At 42.2% G+C, this 20,594-nt stretch overlaps 1 protein-coding gene across 6 annotated transcripts in view; it reads left to right on the top strand.

Annotated features, from left to right (window-relative positions):
• tanc1a (tetratricopeptide repeat, ankyrin repeat and coiled-coil containing 1a) overlaps positions 1-20,594 on the top strand; it is a 156,594-nt gene that overhangs the window by 40,674 nt on the left and 95,326 nt on the right. For 3 of the 6 annotated variants that reach the window (XM_078228302.1, XM_078228303.1, XM_078228304.1), the window contains 3 exons: positions 9,439-9,513; positions 13,543-13,728; positions 19,306-19,422. In XM_078228302.1, coding sequence (XP_078084428.1) covers positions 9,439-9,513; positions 13,543-13,728; positions 19,306-19,422 — 378 coding nt within the window. Of the gene's footprint in view, positions 1-9,435; positions 9,514-13,542; positions 13,729-19,305; positions 19,423-20,594 lie in introns of all 6 variants that reach the window. The other 3 variants (XM_078228305.1, XM_078228300.1, XM_078228301.1) reach the window with 1 other exon arrangement.

Below are 20,594 nucleotides of genomic sequence, written 5' to 3'. Positions count from 1 at the left end.
GAGGAAACCCACGCAGACACGAGGAGAATGTGCTAACTCCACACAGACAGTGACCTAAGCCGGGGATTGAACCCAGGTCCCTGGAGCTGTGAAGCAGCAGTGCTAACCATTGTGCTACCGTGCCGCCCCGATCATCCAAATCATTAATATAAATGACAAATAACAGTGGATCCAGCTCCGATCCCTGAGGCATACTGCTGGTCACAGGCCCCCAGTTTGAAAAACAACCCTCTACAACCACCCTCTGGCTTCTGTCATCAAGTCAATTTTGTCATCAAGCCAACTTCATGTCATCAAGCCAACTTAACGACCAATTCATTACTTGGGGTGGTGTTTATATGTTGACAATTAAATTCTGCAAAGCAAGGATCTACTAACAGCATATGAGAGAAATGACCAGCTAGTATGCTTTGGTATTCATTGAGGGAGTGTCATCGTTTGGAATTTTTACAATAAACATGTCCTTGGGGTCAATATCACCTGAGCGTCTAGAAGCAAATCCTGCAATCCTATTTCCTGGAGTGCAGGTTCTCTGCTCAGTTTCTAGATTAATAGAGCTGAAAATTATTCACTAGATGATTTACTTTATCAGTTCTCATTCATGTCAAGGCTGTCAGAGTTGGTGATTTCAGATCTGAACAGAAAATAGCAAAGGAAAAAACATTGTTTTTGCTTCAGGATTGAATACTAATAGCTTTATATCTTTGGAATAGTCATTAGAGAAGCAGTCTTTGCTCACTGTTTTAATGGTATAGTCTGATGGAGGTTGCTTTATTGTCTAAAGGACCCACAATCACAGCATATGTATTTTGACAGTTAGGACTGAAATCTAATCCTGCCTTACCTTTACAATGATTCATTGTTGGTAGGCTGCTCAAATCCTCAACTTAATTGAATATTGAGACATTTAACATAGAGCAGGAATGTAATTTGAAAGGGACATCTTAATTACCCAAATGTAAATTGTGAAAATGCAATTAGTATAGGACAGGCTTGGCAAATTAATTTCCTAGTTTCATAACGTGGTGTAATCAGGAAGCTGTGTTGTATTTTTATGTTTGTGGTGGCACAGTGGTTAGCACTGCTGCCTCACAGCTCTAGGGATCTGGGTTTGATTCCAGCCTTGGGTGACGTGTGAAGTTTGCACGTTCCCCTCTTGTCTGTGTGGGTTTCCTCCTGGTGATCCGGTTTCCTCCCACATGCCAAAAATGTGCAGGTTAGGTTGATTGGCCAGGCTAAATTGCCCCTTAGTGTCCTAAGATCTGTAAGTTAGGGGGATTAGTGGGGTAAATACAGGAGGCTATGCGAATAGGGCTTGGATAAGATGCTCTGAGAGTTGGTGCAGACTTGATGGGCCAAATGGCCGCCTTCTGCACAGTATGGATTCTATGAAATTTACCAATCTCAAATAGGACTGGTTAGCTAGATGCTTTTTATTCAATCGTGGGACATGGTTATTGCTGGCAGGCCAGCATTTATTGCCCATTCTTTGTTGCCGTTGAGAAGGTGGTGGTGAGCTGCTGCCTTGAAACACTGCAGTCCACGTGCTGTGGTTTTACCCACAGTGCCATTCAGGAGGGAATTCCAGGATTTTGACCCAGCGCCTGTGAAGCAACAGCAATATATGTGTAATGAATTCCACAGGCTCACCACTCTTTGGGTGAAGAAATGTCTCCTCCCCTTCGTCCTAAATGGTCTACCCTGAACCCTCAGACTGTGACCCCTGGTTCTGGACTCCCCCACCATCAGGAACATCCTCTCTGTATTTATCCTGTCTAGACCTGTTAGAATTTTATAAGTCTCTGAGATTCCCCCCTTATTCGTCTGAACTCCAGCGAAAACAATCTTAACCTAGTCAACCTCTCCTCGCACAGCAGTTCCACGATCCCTGGAATCAGTCTGGTAAACCTTCACTGCACTCCCTCGAGGGCAAGAACATCCTTCCTCAGAAAAGGAGACCAAAACTGCACACCATACTCTAGGTGTGGCCTCACCAAGGCCCTGTATAGTTGCAACAACACATCCCTGCTCCTGTACTCGAAACCTCTCGCAATGAAGGCCAACATGCCATTTGCCGCCTTTACCGCCTGCTCCACCTGCATGCTTACCTTCAGTGACTGGTGCACAAGGTCACCCAGGCCCCGCTGCACACTCCACTCTCCCAATTTACAACCATTCAGGTAGTAATCTGCCTCCTTGTTTTTGCTTCCAAAGTGAATAACCTCACACTTATCCAAATTATACTGCATCTGCCATTGATTAGCCTACTCACCCAACCTGTCCAGATCATTCTGAAGCATCTCTGCATCCTTGTCACAGTCCACCCTCCCACCCAACTTGCTATCATCTGCAAACTTCGAGACGTTACAACTTGTTCCCTCATCCAAATCACTAATATATATTGTGAATTACTGGGGTCCCAGCACTGATCCCTGTGGCACCCTACTAGTTACTGCCTGCCAATTTGAAAAGCACCCATTAATTTCTACTCTTTGTTTCCTCTCTGCCAGCCAGTTTTCTATCCATCTCAATACACTTCCTCCAATCCCATGCGCTTTAATCTTGCACGATAATCTCTTGTGCGGGACTTTGTCAAACGCTATCTGAAAGTCCAAATATACCACATCTACTGGTTCCCCCTTGTCAACTCTGCTGATTACATCTTCAAAGAATTCCAACAGATTTGTCAAGCATGATTTTCCCCTTTATAAATCCATGCTGACTCTTTGATCCTGCCACTGCTTTCTAAATGCTCTGTTATAAAGTCCTTGATAATGGATTCGAGAATTTTCCCCACTACTGATAAGCTTCCTGGTCTATAATTCCCTGTTTTCTCTCTACCTCCCTTTTTGAATATTGGAGTGACATTCGCTACCCTCCAATCAGCAGGGATTGTTCTAGAGTCTATAGAATCCTGGAAGATGACCACCAATGCATCCATTATTTCTAGAGCTGCTTTCTCAAGTACTCTGGGATGTAGATTATCAGGCCCTGGGGATTTATCCGCCTTCAATACCATCAACTTTCCCAGCACCATTTCTCTGCTAATGTTGATCTCCCTCAGTTCTTCCCTCTCACTAACTCTTGCATTAATTGTGAGTGGCTTTGAGGGAAACTTGCAGGAGGTGTGTTCCCATGTATCTGCTGCCTTTGTCCTAGATGGGAGTGGTCGTGAGTTTGGAAGGTGCATGGGTTTCCTCCTGCTGCTCCCACAATCCAAAGGACATGCCAATTAGGTGCATTGGCCGTGCTACATTCTCCCTTGGTGTACCTGAACAGTGTGGCGACTTGGGGATTTTCACAGTAACTTCATTGCAGTGTTTAATGTAAGCTTACTTGTGACACTAATAAATAAACTTTTTTTAAAAACTTGCTGTTTTAAGGATCTTTGAATTTCTGCGGAGCATCTTGTAGATAGAAGCTGCAGTGTGCACTGAGTGCTGATGGTGGATGGAGTGGACGTGGTGCCAGTCAAGTACGATTCTTTGTCCTGGATGGTGTCAAACGTCTTTAGTGTTGTTGGAGCTGGGTCCATTCAGGCAAGTGGAGTATTCCATCACACTCCTGACTTGTGCCTTGGACAGACTTTGGAGAGTCAGGAGGTGAGCTACTCACCGCAGTATTCATAGAATCATAGAAACCCTACAGTGCAGAAGGAGGCCATTCGGCCCATCGAGTCTGCACCGACCACAATCCTACCCAGGCCCTACCCCCACCTATTTACCCGCTAATCCCTCTAACCTACACATCTCCGGACTCTAAGGGACAATTTTTAACCTGGCCAATCAACCTAACCCGCACATCTTTGGACTGTGGGAGGAAACCGGAGCACCCGGAGGAAACCCACGCAGACACGAGGAGAATGTGCAAACTCCACACAGACAGTGACCCAAGCCGGGAATCGAACCTGGGACCCTGGAGCTGTGAAGCAGCAGTGCTAACCACTGTGCTACCGTATCCTCTGATAAAAGCAAAATACTTCAGGAATCAAACAAAAACAGAAAATGCTGGAAAATCTCAGCATGTCTGACAGCATCTGTGGAGACAGAATAGAGCCAACGTTTTGAGTCTAGATGACCGTTTGTCAGAGCTAAGAGTAAAGAAAATCAGAGATTTATACTATGAGGGTTGGGGGGCGGTGGCTGTATTTGGACAAAGGGAATGTAAATGCGAATACAGATGGCTGAGAAAGGTGCTAAGTATCCATTAAGTGATCAGAATGTGTGAATGGCAGAACAGAGGCACAGATTGTTAAAGGACTGCCTGAGGATTGTGGCAGTAGCCCTGAAAGGAGGCGGGGTTCTATGCAAACTGGAGAAACAGCACCTCACCTTCCGCTTGGGCACCTTGCAGCCTTCTGGACTGAACATTCAGTTCAACAACTTCAGAGCATGAACTCAGTTCTGGTCGCCACACTACCGGAAGGACGTGGAGGCTTTAGAGAGAGTACAGAGGAGGTTTACCAGGATGTTGCCTGGTATGGAAGGGCTTAGTTATGAGGAGAGATTGGGTAAACTGGGGTTGTTCTCACTGGAAAGACGGAGGATGAGGGGTGACCTAGTAGAGGTGTATAAAATTATGAAAGGCATAGATAGGGTGAACGCTGGGAAGCTTTTTCCCAGGTTGGTGGTGACGTTCACGAGGGGTCATAGGTTCAAGGTGAGGGGGGGGATGGTTTAACACAGATATCAGAAGGATGTATTTTACGCAGAGGGTGATGGGGGCCTGGAATGCGCTGCCGGGCAAGGTGGTGGAGGCGGACACACTGGGAACGTTTAAGACTTGTCTAGATAGCCACATGAACGGAGTGGGAATGGAGGGATACAAAAGAATGGTCTAGTATGGACCAGGGAGCGGTGCGGACTTGGAGGGCCGAAGGGCCTGTTCCTGTGCTGTATTCTTTGTAACTCTCTCCTCCACCTTCACTCCATTTCCGTTTTTATTTTATTTTATTTAATTTCTTCTTTTCATCTCATTCATCCATTTTTGTTGTCCTCCTTTCTCACTTCCATTTTTCACTTCTCCATTGCAGCTCTTCTCCTCTTTGTGCCGTGCTGCCACCACCACCCCCCCCCCCCCCCCAAATTTATGTGATATGAATGTTACTTCCCACTTGTCAGCCCACGCTTGGATATTATCCAGATCTTGTTTCCTTTAAAAATGAACTGCTTCAGTCTGAGGAGTTGTGAATAGTAATGAACATTGTGCAATCATCAGCAAACATTCCCACTTCTGACCTTATGAAGGAGGGAAGGTCATTGATAAAGCAGCTGAAAATGGTTGAGCCTATGATACTACCCTGAGGAACTCCTGCAGAGATGTCCTGGAACTGAGATGACTGACCCCCACAACCTCAACCATCTTCCTATGTACCAGGTATGACTCCGACCAGCGGAGAGTTTGCCCCCTGATACTTATTGATTTCAGTCTTGCTAGGGCCCCTTGATGCCACACTCAGTTGAATGCAGCCTTGATGTCAAGAGCTGTCACTCTCACCTCAACTCTGGAGTTCATCTCTTTTGTCCATATTTGAACCAAGGCTGTAATGAGGTTAGGAGCTGAGTAACCCTGGCAAAACCCAAACTGGGCGTCACTGAGCAGGTTATTGTTGAGTAGGTGCTGCTTGATATCACTGTTGATGACACCTTCCATCACTTCACTAATGATCAAGAGTGGACTGGGTAGTAATTGGCCAGGTTGGATTTGTCCTGCTTTTTGTGTACAGAACATACCTGGGCAATTTTCCACTTTGCCAGTTGGATGCCAGTGTTGTAACTGTACTGGAAGAGCTTGGCTACGGGAGCGGTAAGTTCTGGAGCACAAGTCTTCAGTACTATTGCTGGAATGTTGTCAGGGCCCATTGCCTTTGTAGTATCCAGTGTCTCCAGCTGTTTCTTGATATCATGTGGAGTGAATCGAATTGGCTGGAGACTGGCATCTGTGATGCTGGGGACCACTGAATGGAGGAGGCCGAGATGGATCATCCACTCGGCACTTCTGGCTGAAGATTGCTGCAAATGCAGTCTTCAGCCAAATTGCTGCAAATGCCTTATCTTTTGCACTGATGGGCTGGGCTCCTCCATCACTGAGGATGGGGATGTTTGTGGAGCCTTCTCCACTAGTGAGTTGTTTAATTGTCCACTATTCACGACTGGATGTGGTAGGACTGCAGAGCTAAGATCTAATCCGTTGGTTATAGGATCACTTAGTTCTATCACTTGCTGTTGGGGTGCATGTAGTCCTGTTTGGTAGTTTCACCAGGTCGACATCTCATTTTTAGGTATGCCTGATGCTGCTCCTGGCATGTCCTCCTGCACTCTCCATTAAACCAGAATTGATCCCCTGGCTTGATGGTAATGGTTGAGTGGGGTGATATGCGGGCCATGAGGTTGCAGTTATACTGAAGTACAATTTTTTTAAAAAGTTTATTTGTCAGTTTCACAAGTAGGCTTACATTAACACGGCAATGACATTACTGTGAAAATCCCCTAGTCGCCACACTTTTTGGGTACGCTGAGGGAGAATTTAGCATGGCTAATCCATCTACCCAGCACGTCTTTCGGACGGTGGGAGGAAACCAAAGCACCCGGCGGAAACCCACGTAGACACAGGGAGAAAGTGCAGGCTCCGCACTAACAGCGACCCAAGCTGGGAATCGAACCTGGGTCCCTGGAGCAGTGAGGCAGCAGTGCTTGCCACTGTGCTGCCAGTTCGCTACTGTTGATGGCCCACAGTGCCTTATGAATGCTCAGTCTCGAGTTGCTAGCCAGTCCCATTTAGCATGGTGAAAGTGCCACACAACACGATGGAGGTTATTCTCAATTTGGAGGCGGGACTTCATCTCCACAAGGACTGTGTGCAGTGGTCACTCTTACCGACACTATTGTGGACAGATGCATCTGCAGCCAGCAGATTGGTAAGGATGAGGTCAAGTATGTTTTTCCCTCTTGGTTCTCTTACCACTTGCCGCAGGCCCAGTCTAACAGTTATGTCCTTTAGGACCCGACCAGTAGTGCTGTTGCCGAGCCATTGAAATCCCTCACCGAGTGCATTTTGTGCCCTTGCCACCCTAAGTACTTCCTCCAGGTGTTATTCAATATGGAGTACAGAATTATTAACCGAAGGAGGATGGTACATGATAATCAGTAAAGGGTTTCATTGCCCATGTTTAACCTGAAGTCATGAGATTTCATGGGGTCTGGAATGTTGAGGCGCAGAGTCACTGAGCAGAAACTGATAGCCAAGTTTTGCACACATGAGGACGGTCAAAACCGGGATGTTGGATTTATGTCACATTATCAGTAACCCCCACAGCTTGACTCCTGGACTTGCACAATTTCACAAGCTCTACTGTCTGGAGACAATACACATCTCTTTAACCTGTGTTGAATGCTCCCTCCACCCACATTGTCTGTGCATTTAAGACCTGGCTGGCTGTAGAGATTTGCATTCTAATCAGTATTCTGTAATTTGATTTCTGTGTCTGTGCCCTGTTTGAGAACAGAGACCACTCCATCTGACGAAGGAGCATTGCTCCGAAAGCTTATGGTATTTGCTACCAAATAAACCTGTTGGACTTTAACCTGGTGTTGTGAGACTTCTTAATGTTGAGGACATCCAGGGCAACTCCCTCCCGATTACATACCACTGTGCTGCCACCTCTGCTGGATCTGTCCCGCCGGTGGGACAGAACATATATAGGGATGGTAATGGGGTGCCTGGGATGTTATCTGTAAGGTTTGATTCCGTGAAAATAACTGTCAGGTTGTTGCTTGACTAGTCTGAGACAGTCTCTCAATTTTGGCACTAGTCCCCAGATGTTAGTGAGGGGGACTTTGCAGGGTCAACAGGTTTAGTTTATTTGAAGTTGTAGTACATGATTGGTCAGCAGACAGAGTAACTATGAAGATTCAACAGTTATTGTTTGTGGGAAAGTACAGCTGCCAGTCCTTTACACCACATGCAGCCAGTTAAACTGAAAGTACCTTTGAATAATGTCTGCTGATCACATGGTTTATATTGTAACTACTTGCTCATTAGCCTAACCTCTCTGAAAGAAATATCACAACAGGCAGTGTTAATCTGATTGAACATGTTGAGTGTCGAGTCTATTAAATCACTTGACTTTGTCCATAACTATTTCGGCACCATTCAAAGAGCATATGAATTACTTATTTTTGCCTGTATTAAATTTCATCTGCCATTTTTCTTAGCACCTTTCCTGTTGTTTTTGAGCTGTTGCTGTGATTCTAATGCCCCTTCTAGCATGGTATCATTAACAAATTTAATCTCTGCATTGAATTTGCTAATCCAGATCATTGCAAATCAGAAATTTTGGTCATCTCTACACTTGAAACTTGAGTTACCCCATCTCAGTGCCATCGTGATTTCCATGCCCCCGACTTGTTACTATTCTAATTAATGCTTTTTTAAAGTTGCAACAATGTCTGAATCTCCTCCTACATTTAAGTACAATAGGATAAATATCATCTACTCCTGGGGTGATTTGTTTTTAGCCCTTTTTAAAATGTTTAGGATTTCTCTTTTATATCTAAGTTATTGGATCATGCATAGGATCTAAGATTTTTATGTTAAATTTTGAGAGATGCATTGGTCATACTTTTTTTATTTAATAAACTGAAGTATTAGAAGTATTGAAAATACTCAGTACTTTTTGAAAAAGAGAGGAAGGCCTTCATTAAACTCTGGTTCCTTTTAGCTTGGTGCCAAAAATTTACAAGTAATAAGGTGGAAGAAGTACAAGTGAACTGCTCCAGAGATGTGTTGAAGCCCCACTCCTAATGTGTAACTAAATGTGTAATTGTCAAATGTTTGCAGATGGTGAAGGTAGGAGGGAGCAATTGAGTGTAGACAAGTGTCTCCTGAACAATAAAACTCAAAGCAAATCCGTTTTTAGAGTTTGTGGCTTTAAATGAGCAGGCTAGATTATTCACGGTTATATCTGTTTGTTTATCAAGAACACTATCCTTTTAAAACCGTGCATTTTCTGCCTTAATCAAGTGTAGCAATGGATAATCCTGTTGAAAAGATTTTGTAGAGATTTCATTGTTCCAGAAACTTTTAGGGCTATTTTGCATATAAAAGTCAAAATATATATATTCTCTAAATATACACATTAGATGTCCTTTTAATATGATTAACACTTTTTGTATTTTCTAGCAGATTCATGTGGTGTAATATTACCCCTCTACCAGTTTTTACAGCTATTTTCCTCTTGTGTTGCAAAGGCTATCTGTTTTAAGAACTCTCATCGATTCTGAGTTGTACTGGGATGCAAATTGTGTGTCAGTGATCTGATTTTTTATCCAGAAAATAGTACTAAAGCTTTGATAATGTTGGCCTTGATTTAAATTCTATGCAGTAATTGTCTGCACTTTTCTGACGTACTTTTCTTTATTTCATTTTCTCAAAAAGCAGATGCGTACAAAATGGAGCAACAGAAAGACAAACCACACCTCAGTGTTGACTGTGGACAGCAGAGGCAGAAGAAGGGTAAATACTGCAGTACATATTCATTCAACCAACCAACCTAAAAATAAAACTCTGTTATGTATGTTACTTCGATTTGGAAACTTACAAAATGGATCTAATTTATCAATTTAGCAAAACTTAATGACTTGCTTGGTTTTTGCTATTCTAATTGATCATAGACAAATTTGCAAAATATTTGTCCTATCTTCATACTTTCAGTCTCTCTAATTGGTTAAAATGTAACTTGGTTAACTATCATTTTGGGTATATATGTATTTTTAAATTATTGGGTATTTAATTTGGTTGTGAGCAGCTAAGTGTCACCTTAGTAACATAGAAATGGGTTATTCAAAGTTTGAGCAAATTTTAGATGAGACCTGCATACATAGGCCCCTTTTCAAAACAAACCTGTAGATCGGTTATTTTTTCTGATTATTGTCTACTTGGTTTGAAGCTGCTAAATAAAAAACCAAATCTGATAATTTCAGCTATATTCTTACTTCGCTGGGTTAGTTTCGTTAATTCAAATTATTGATAATTCAGTTCTTTCAGCATGGAAGATGACTTCAAATTATTAAGAGTACACTGATTAAGGCATGCCTTCCTTTTTATGGCTCCTGGGAATGCATATCCCTAGGAATATTGAAATTTAACTGTGGGCAGTAACTCAATTTGTCAAGTCTTCACACTAACATCACTGTCTTGGAATTCTTTGCGTACTGTTTCTAAATTAGGCAGGCTGAGTATTCCTGTCTTCCTCTGGTGCACTCAGATGGAGCGGTATTTGAATAAATCTCACATTGGGGATTGCACTCGGTCACAATGGGAGCAACGGCTTTGCACCAGTTAGTAGTGAGCAAACTACGCAATCAAATCAGATTTTTCCCTTGGAGCTGGTGCCTCGATATTAACTGGAAAAATATTTTCCTTGCTATTTTCCTACTTCAACCAAGTCAATTTTTTGCCATTATCATAAATATTGATGCAAAAATAATAACAAAAATCAATAAAACATTGTCCATAAACTTGTGTAATAAATTAGAAATACAAAATAAGTAATGCAGTTTTACAGGAATAATACCAAAGTGGTGATATTACTGGACCAATAATCCAGAGACCTGGACTAAAGCTCAGGAGACGATGAGTTCGAATCCCATTATGGCAGCTGGTGGAATTTAAATTCAAAATAATTTTTTTAAAAATTGAAACTAAAGAGTCTCATTAATGACCATGAAGTTACTGGATTGTCGTAAAAAAGCATCTGATTTACTAATATCTTTCGCAGAAGGAAAACTTTCACCTTGATCCAGTCTGGTCTACATGTCACTCCAGAGTTGACTCTTGACTGCCCCCTGAGATGGCAGTACAAGTCACTCAGTTGTATCAATCCGAGATGGAAGAAAATAAAGAATGGAAAAAACACTTTGGTCCAACTGACATTGACTTTGGCACTGGGAATGTCCACCATGCCTTTTGGACCATAGACCCCTCATTAACATCTGAGGACTCGTGCCAAAGTTCGGAGAGCTGTCCCACAGACTAGTCTAGCAGCAACCTGACATAGCCATAGTCACCAAATCATTCCTTACAGCTAGTGCCCTGGATCTTTCTATCACTATCCTGTCCTACTGGCAGGGCAGATCTATCACAGATGGTAGCGCAGTGATGTACAGTTGGGACAGGGTGGTGCTGGGAATTCTCCACATTGACAATAGACCCCGTGAAATCAGCAGAAGAATCACTAAGGATAGCAAGGACACTGATTGTGCTCTGGGTGCCAGATTCACTGATACCACCAAGGCTTATTGGCCAAATCTTGAAAGGCATATCTGTCAGTCTGGGCCTAACCGATGTGGAAAAGCTAAATTGATCGGACCTTCAGCAATTTATCCATCGCAGATGCATCTGTCCATGACAGTTTATAGGAGTGACTACCACATCGTCCTAGTAGAGATGGAACCTCATCTTCCTGGTGAGCACACCCTCCATTATGACATGTGGCACTACCACTGAACTAAACTGGATAGCCTCAGACTAAATCCAGCAGCTTGAAGCATCCATGAGATACTGTGGAATCAGCAGGATTTTATCTGCAATCTCATGGTCTGGCATGTTCTTCAGTCTACCCTAACCAATGTTGGTCTCCTGCTTCAGTGAAAATTGTAGGAGAGCATGTTTGGAGCTATACCAGCTGTATCTTAAATGAAATAAACCCGGTGAAGCTACAGCAAGGACTTCATATCAAGCAGCACGTTACAGAGCTAACTAACTGATCCCACAACCAGTGGATTAAATCAGCGGTCCACAAGAGTACTGCAGGGGATCTATAGGAAAAATAGCAACAATTGTGTACCTCATTAGATGGGACACTCTTTCGTATAACTGTTTCCGAAAGTGAGGTGAAAAAAAAATGTCGCGAAAGTATTCAGTGTGCTTGGTGCTGTGTGACAAGGAGGGAATCTCAAAGATTCAGTTGCCAAAGAAGTTTAGCAGGGCAGATAGAAAGGCCTTCTATTGCAGACTTGAGAAATACAATGTGTTATGAAAGATACCAGAATGAGTTTGACCTTGACAAGTGCTGCAGTGCCATTCTGCCCAGATCTCATGATGTTGCCTATCCATATATCCCAACTGGCTCTGCAGTAGGAACTACACAGCCCTGCTCCTTTGTTCTCACACATGGAGGTGGTTCCTCTGGCTGCAGCACTGAGCTGGCCTTTAGTGCCACTACTGGCTGTTTCTCAGAATCTAAGGGATACAAACAAACTGAAACCACGCTATCTGATGAGAAAGGGATGAATGGATGGGGGGGGTATGCAGAGTTTCAATGCAGTAAGAAGTCTCACAACACCAGGTTAAAGTCCAACAGGTTTATTTGGTAGCAAAAGCCACTAGCTTTCGGAGTGCTGCTCCTTCGTCAGGTAAGTGGGAGTTCTGTTCACAAACCGGGCATATAAAGACACAAACTCAATTTACAAAATAATGGTTGGAATGCGAGTCTTTACAGGTAATCAAGTCTTAAAGGTGCAGACAATGTGAGTGGAGAGAGCGTTAAGCATAGGTTAAAGAGATGTGTATTGTCTCCAGACAGGACAGTTAGTGAGATTTTGCAAGCCCAGGCCAGTCGTGGAGGTTACAGATAGTGTGACATGAACCCAAGATCCCTGTTGAGGCCATCCTCATATGTGCGGAGCTTGGCTATCTGTCTCCTGCGTTGTCGTGTGTTGTGAAGACCGTCTTGGAGAACGCTTACCCGAAGATCAGAGGCCGAATGCTCGTGACCGATGAAGTGTTCCCCAACAGGAAGAAAACAGTTTTGCCTGGTGATGGTCGAGCGGTGATCATTCATCCATTGTCGTAGCGTCTGCATGGTCTCCTCAATGTACCATGCCCCGGGACATCCTTTCCTGCAGCGTATCAGGTAGACAACGTTGGCCGAATTGCAAGAGTACCTGGTGGATGGTGTTCTCGCGTGAGATGATGGCATCCGTGTCGATGAGCTTCAATGCACCAGACAACCAGTTATGTGATTTGAGTTGTGCTGCTGGTGGGCTCTTGCACAGTGCAGAGGATGTAACTAGAAAGAGACTTGACCTGACCAAAGAAATTGTTTCTGCAACTGGCAACATGGTTGGAGAATAGAAGCGAGATTTGCAAAGCTGAACTACAGGTCAGCCATATTCTAATTGAATGGCAGAACAAGGTCAAGACTGGCCTACTCCTGTTTCTCTTCCTTTCATTAGCATATTCTTTCTCTTGTACCATTATCGTCCTCTTCTCCCCATCTCTCTTTACTTAGCTCGTTAAGTGTTCCTGTTGCTCTCCAACCTCCTTTTCCATCTTCTCTTTCACTGTTTCTCTCCCCCCCTCCCCCCATGTCTCCTATTTATTCCTATCCTCCTTTTCCTTCCTCATCTACCTATTTCATCCTCCTCTTCCTTCAATTCTAGTTTATTTTTTGACATGATATTGAAAATTTTTACATCTATTCTGCTATCAGTCTCCTATCCTTTTAGCAAATATTTACTGTACACTGTTTGGTTTCAACAGGTGACTCCTACTCTGACCGTTCTGGACAACTTGGCATTTCAGATCATGGTTCTAGCCAATTTTCCATGCAAGAGGATATATACAAAATGAATTTGTCTAAAGGGGTGTCCATGTCGCTTCCATCCTCGCCACTCTTGCCTCGCCAGCCATTTACGATGCATGCATGGACAGGGAAAAGGTCCCCAGGTATAAATTTTTAATCAGAGCCCAAAAGTATGCCTTAGTAGTTGTGGAGTTTTTCTTTAGCAAAACTTTACATTAATGTTTTAACAATACGTTCTGCTTTAACTTTTTCTGGTCAGCTTTCCAAGCATTGATTCCTTGTTGGAATAGTTGGCTCTCTCTGGTACCTTGCTAATGTGAAGGAACAATAATATATTTGAAGTCTGGATGGACAAGTGACTGGCAGTGTTCCCATCTTTTCTTATCCTTGTCCTTCTAGATGGTAGTGTCGTGGTTTTTCAAGGTGCTAAGGAGCCTTGGTGAATTCTTGCAGTGCATCTTGTAGATGGTGCACACAGCTGCCACTGTCGGTGGAGGGAGTGAATGATTGTGGATAGGATGCCATTCAGATTAAAAGCAAAACACTGTAGATGCTGGAATTTGAAACAAAAACAGAAAATGCTGGAAAATCTCAGGTCTGACAGCATCTGTGGAGAGAGAATAGAGCCGTCGTAATGAACCTGGATGATTCTTTGTCGAAGCTAAAGACAAAGAAAATAGGATGGGATTTATATTGCAAGAGTGAGGGTGTTGTGGGGCGGTTGTGTAATTGGCAAAAAGAGAAAGGGAATGTAAATAGTGGTTGTAAAAGCTGAGACTGTTGCTAATAGTGTCCATTAAGAGATTGGAATGTGCAAATGGCAGAACAAAGATGCAGAATGTCAAAGGACAACCTGAGGAATGTAGCAGTTGGTCCTACAGAGGTCTACTTCTAAACCTTGCTTTCCACCTTATCCTCTTCGCAACCCCCCACTGGCCACCTCGTTAGGACCATCTGCCACATTCCTCAGGTTGTCTTTTGACACTGCACCTTTGTTTTGCCATTTACACATTCCAATCTCTTACACACACTATCAGCACCGTTTTATTCCCTTTGTCCTTTTGTCAATGACATCTTAGTCAATTACATAACACCCCACCATAACAGTATAAATCTCACCCTATTTTCTTTGTCTTTAGCTCTGGGAAGATCATCCAGACTTCAAACATTAACTCTGTTCTCTCTCCAAAGATGTTGTCAGACCTGCTGAGATTTTCCAGCATTTTCTGTTGACGCCATTCAAACTATTTGCTTTGTCTGGATGGTGTCAAACCTCTTGAGTGTTGCTGGAGCTGTACTCATCCAGAAATAGGGGGCACGGTTTTAAAATAAGTGACCTTCCATTTGAGATGAAGATGAGGAGAAATGTATTCTTTGAGGCTCATTAATGTTTGGAATTCTCTACTCCAGAGTGCATTGGAGGCTGGGTCATTGAATATATTAAATGCTGAGTTTCATGGATTTTTGATCTATAGGGCACTCATGTTATTGGAGGAACAGGCAGGAAAGTGGAATGAAAGCTACAATAAGATCATCATCCATGATCTACAGGCTGTTAACAATCGTATAAACATTATTGATATATGTTTTGGCACTCTTTAATTTGGGAGAAAATGAAGGGGACCTTGTGATCTGTTCAAAAGTCTGCCTGATAATAGGCCTGGGTGACTTGGTTATTCGAGATTAAAGGGAGGCCCTGGTTGTTTTGCAGGAAAGAAGGTGGAATGTGTTCACACTTTGAGACAATGGCAGCAGCCTTTACGTTTATGGTGGTTAGACTACTAGTCTCCAAAACCCTGGAAAGGCATTGACTGTCAAATTGTAAACAGTTATGCAGGTAAGGGAGTTGGGTTCTTGAGAATAGCTAATCGGTATCTCTACCGGAATACAAAGCTAATGTAATTCACATTGTCATGGGTTTTGAGAAAGGAAGGGTTTCCATGAGATCCCTGAAAACTCATGGGCACAGGCAGTCTGCAAGATCAGAGAGGGAGCAGCGAGAGGTCTTTATGGATCATCGCACAGAAATATGGGTGAGAAATTGAAAAGACCAAATTCATGAGGATTTGCAACAAGGCTGGAAGATTCATATTCACTTGTGCTAGAGTGAGTATCACCATGAAAAACCATCACCTTAAAAGATAGTTATGTGGTTAAATGTTACCAGGCTGGGAAAGGAAACAAATAGAAGTGAACCCTTAGGAGCTAAGAATCAGATTTTCCCATTTGAGGCACAATCAAATAACTACTTGAGAGATACTGTAAAGTACATCTGTAACCTGGGTGTTTTTTGGAGTTATGTTGGAAGTAAAAGGAGAAAGTTCTTTACTGTCATTTAAAGTATGTTAGCTACAAAAAATAATGTTTAGTCAATAGTAGTTAACAGTGGTTAGCACTGCTGCCTCACAGCGCCAGGGACCCGAGTTCAATTCCGGCCTCTGGTCACCGTCTGTGAGGAATTTGCATGTTCTCTCCATGTCTGCGAGGGTTTCCTCCGGGTGCTCCAGTTTCCTCCCACAGTCCAAAGATGTGCGGATTAGGTTGATTGGCCATCCTAAATTGACCCTACTGGAGGGAGATTAGTAAGGTAAATATATGGGGTTACAGGAATAGGGCATGGGTGGGATTTTGGTCGGTGCAGACTTGATGGGTTGAATGGCCTACGTTTAGACTGGTTGTTACAATAAGGATCTTAAAAAGTGAAATCTTATTGTCGTCCTTTCAGCTATTAACTGGAAGTTTGAATTTCTCTTTAAAAGTTGGCAGTCTCTATGGAGACCGTAACGATGCTCAAAAGATCAAATGGCCTGCTCCTGCTGATTCCTAGCAGTGTTAGGTTCCAGCTGAAGTATTTTTGCCCAGTTTTGGGTATCACACTTTGGAAATATGTCGACGTCTTAGAGAAGGTGTAGAGGAGACTTACGAGAATGGTAGAAGGAATTGGAGAAACTAGAGAGACTGGGGTTGTTCGCCTTGGGGCAATGAAGGTTAAAGGAAAATTTATGATAGCGGTGTTAAGAATCATAGATTGATGATCAAATTGATCATGGGTTAAATAAGGAGAAACTGTTAACTGTGGCAGGAGGTTCTTTAACCAGATTTATGGTAATTGGTAAGCGAATCAGGGTTGACAGGATAAGTTTTTGCACCGAGTTATTATGATCTGGAATGCACTGCCTCAAAGGGTGATGGAAGTAGATTGACTAGTAAAAGGGAATTGAATAAATGACAAAGAGCTGGGGAGTGGCAATAATTGAATTGCTTTAAGGACCAGCATGAGTATGTCCTTCTGTGCTGCATTCTTTGTGATTGTAACTTCCTAAAGTGGGACACGAACTCGCACGTTTCTAACTTTTGAGATGAGAGTGTTACCATTGGACCACAATGGGATTCAAAGGGGTAAAAAGAATCTTGGAGCACTGAGTAAACGTGCTTAAAACTATTTACTTGCTTGGTATATAAACACTCGCATAGACTTGTTGAGCCAAATGATCTATCCATGATACTGATGCATTTGTGAGGGAATCAGTGCTTTTAAAATTTGTATTCTTGAGGCTTAAATGAAAACAGAAATTAAACTGGAAAAGGAAATTGATTCTCTATTTGGAAACCAAAACTTCTGGCCAGACTGAACTTGGTTAAATATGCAAAAGGCCAGATCAGCCCCAGGCAGAGCAGTAGTATTTGATGAGTCCGGTGGTGAAAAATAGGCAGGCTGAAGAAGACCGTGTCCAGATCCAGAAACTGAGAATAAGTTGATGAGCTGTTTGTAAATTAATGGTAACATTAGATCCAGAGTAAATGAATCAGGCTGTACAGATATATACCATTTGTGGTGAAGACTATGACCATGGAACTTGGGTTGGTTGTGGGCTGCTGTCGGTTGGGGATCAGATTATATCCTGGGAAAGGAATTGAAATTGTCCATGAGGAAGGCAAGAGTTTTGAAAGACTTTGTGACTAAGTGTGATCACCAAAATCTGAATGGACTGCTGAACCAATTCATACGATGACCCATAGCTGCTTCTGCCATTTAATGTACAATTTGTATTTATCTGCCATTTGCCTGTTAATTTATAGAATCATACAATCCCTGCAGTGCAGAAGGAGGCCATTTGGCTCACCAAGCCTGCACTGACAACAATCCCACTCAGGCCCCATCCCCGTAACCCCACGTATTTACCCTGCTAGTCCCCCCTGACGAGGATCAATTTAACATGGCCAGTCCACCTAACCTGCACAAGTTTGGACTGTGGGAGGAAATCGGAGCACCCAGAGAAAACCCACGCAGACACAGGGAGAATGTGCAAACTCCACACAGTGTGGAGTTTTTAAACTTGATTTTGGTTGTTACAATAGATGGTTACCTAAGATAGTATTTAGTGTTGACTTTGTTCAACTTGTGTGGTAAAATTTCTTCTTTTTTGAATGTGGAATCTGTGGCATCATTGTTTAGTAACTGACTGGGATTTTGGATTTCCTCTCATTTAAAAAAAATATTGGTCTCTCCCGAGATCTTAACACAATTGGGGGTTGTTGGTGGGATCTTGAATTCATAGATACAGGTGCTGGGACTTTGTAAAGTTAAGGCTAACAAGATTTTGCAATGAATTTTACTGTAGTTATTGAAAAGCAGGGTAGTGTCAATTGCTCCAACTTTTCTGGTGAAGGAAGACATATCCCTGAGTGGTAAGATACCACAGTATATGAAAGGTTTACTCCTGAGAGAGAAGTATGACCAATCATTTACTTGTTCTTAATGGTTATCACACACACTAGGTTAAAACATTTTTTAAAATACACGTCTTCAGTTAGCTGAGATGTGGAAAAGGGGGAACCATCCTACCATCTCTTCTCTGTCCATAACATATTTTAGCATTGTAACCTTCTTGAGGGCAATGAGGAATGTGCAACAAATGCTGGCCCTGCCAGTGATGCTCACATCTCATGAAACAATAAAAGAAAGAAATCCTCTATGTAATATCTACGTCCAGGGCAAATGGTCATTTCACTTCAAAAATATTTCTTCATGAGAGTATATAATATTGTGCTGTGTATCTTATTAATCAAATTATTCCATTGTTTATAAATCTGCTGGTACCAACTCCGGAAAAATGTCTGTATTCAGAGTATGTCATCTGGATAATGTGGGATCATTGATGTTTTCTGGGCATTTTTGAATTTTTCTTGTTTGTTTAGTATGTGCAGAATTCTGTTTTTGGTAATGCAGAATCTAATCTTTTAATCAACAATATGTTTTGTATCTTTGTGCATTTAAAGTAAAATGTGTTTTAAAGGGCTATATTGCAGCAGTTTCACAAGTAAGGTCATTGAGTGTCTTTAAGACAGAGATAGATAGGTTCTTGATTGATAAGGGGATCAGGGGTTATGGGGAAAAGGCAGGAGAACAGGGATGAGAAAAATATTAGCCATGATTGAATGGCAGAGCAGACTCGACGGGCCGCGTGGCCTAATTTTGCTCCTATGTCTTATGGTTTTAAGTAATGACTTTGATTTTGTGGTGTAGTTTATATTCCTAGTGCTTATTTGGTTGAAATTTTCCTTTGTGAATTACTCCTCGATTGAAGAAAAGAGCATTGTGTTTTGTTGTCTGTTTTCAGTGATTGCACTAAATTTCAGAAGAATCGTATGCATGTTTATCTTCAAAAAGATTGTGTCTCGAAGAAGTTAACAGGAAAAGAATTTTTTTCTTCATGCAGGCCCAATCAGGAAGCTGAAGTATGTGGAAAGCCCAAAGGTGCCAGGAGATGATGTAATTGCTTCGGCATTGACTAAGCTGGCACAGAAAACAGACCCTTCCCAATTAGCACAAAATGGTGAGTTTCTTGGTTCTTATTTTTAATAGTGTTAAGAGTAAATGTTTGAATCCGCTGTAGCTAAAAGTTATTAAAGTGGAGGAAAAAGTTAGTCCATTTAAAGGCCTTCAGCATTTTGTTACCTTTGTGTGCAATTTTGACAAGGAAAAGTTCCCACAAAGTTTATATAAAATCATTAGAGAGTCTGGAATGTTCTTGGTGTTGTGTGGTTAATTCAGCTATTTCATTCCTTTAACAAGGAGCTGCACATAATGGGAACATGGATCGCAGAATTTGGCCAATTATGTTGTAGCCCTATCTCAGACACATTTTCCCTTCAAGTCTGCTTGCTTGATAAGCAAGTGAAATCAAATCCAGTAATTGTCTTATGATCCCAGTTATAACCGAATGGGAAAATTCTAAATTGGACCCTGGCTCAAGATTGGAATTTTTTTTAAATGTGGAGGAACTGATCATAGGACCGCTAATTAGTTTTAACAGCAAAAGAAAATTAAACATGAAAAGATTGGATTATGATACAATACTCCTTTACTTCCCCCTTAGTTTAACATTACACCCAGATTTTAAATTAACACAGATTACAAAGTACATCTTAAACTATAATGATCTCATTAACACATTGTTCCTTTAAGCGCACAGATTGACTGTGGTCAAATACACACTCCGCTCTGAATGCAAGTTAGTATCTGTGGATTTCTCCTCAGAAATTCCCCTAGATTGTCATGTGAGAGTTTCCAAAGTGCACTCTCAAAAACATGTTTTAAAATCTTTGTTCACAACAATGCTTTCCATTATTGGTTTGCATTCCGAAAACCAGTCTAGGTTTTCCAAATACTTTTAAACAAAGCTTCTGCTCCACTTTTAACAGCGAATCCAGTCTAGGATTTATGCCATCACCCTTTAGGATTTCTTTGTCTTGACTGCTGCACAGACTGTTCACAATTGGTTTAACTCAATTCCCAGGCTCTAGTAAAATAGCATCAAACGTGTGATTTACCTCTGAAGTCTGCTGTCCCACTTCAAATCTGGTAATACGTTGATCTCTGTTCTCTTAGCTTTAGTCCTCTTGAGAAATTCTTTCTCTCTTGATTCCCTGGTTAACTGGACTGTATCTTGTTCCTTCGAAAGCCTGCTTCTTTGCAACTCCTCTTGATGTATCCAGCTTTTCCTGG

This window comes from Mustelus asterias, chromosome 14, assembly GCF_964213995.1.
Source record: "Mustelus asterias chromosome 14, sMusAst1.hap1.1, whole genome shotgun sequence".
In the NCBI taxonomy this organism is placed as follows: domain Eukaryota; kingdom Metazoa; phylum Chordata; class Chondrichthyes; order Carcharhiniformes; family Triakidae; genus Mustelus; species Mustelus asterias.
Note: the sequence above shows the minus strand (reverse complement) of the source record. Positions and strands in the feature narration are given on the sequence as shown.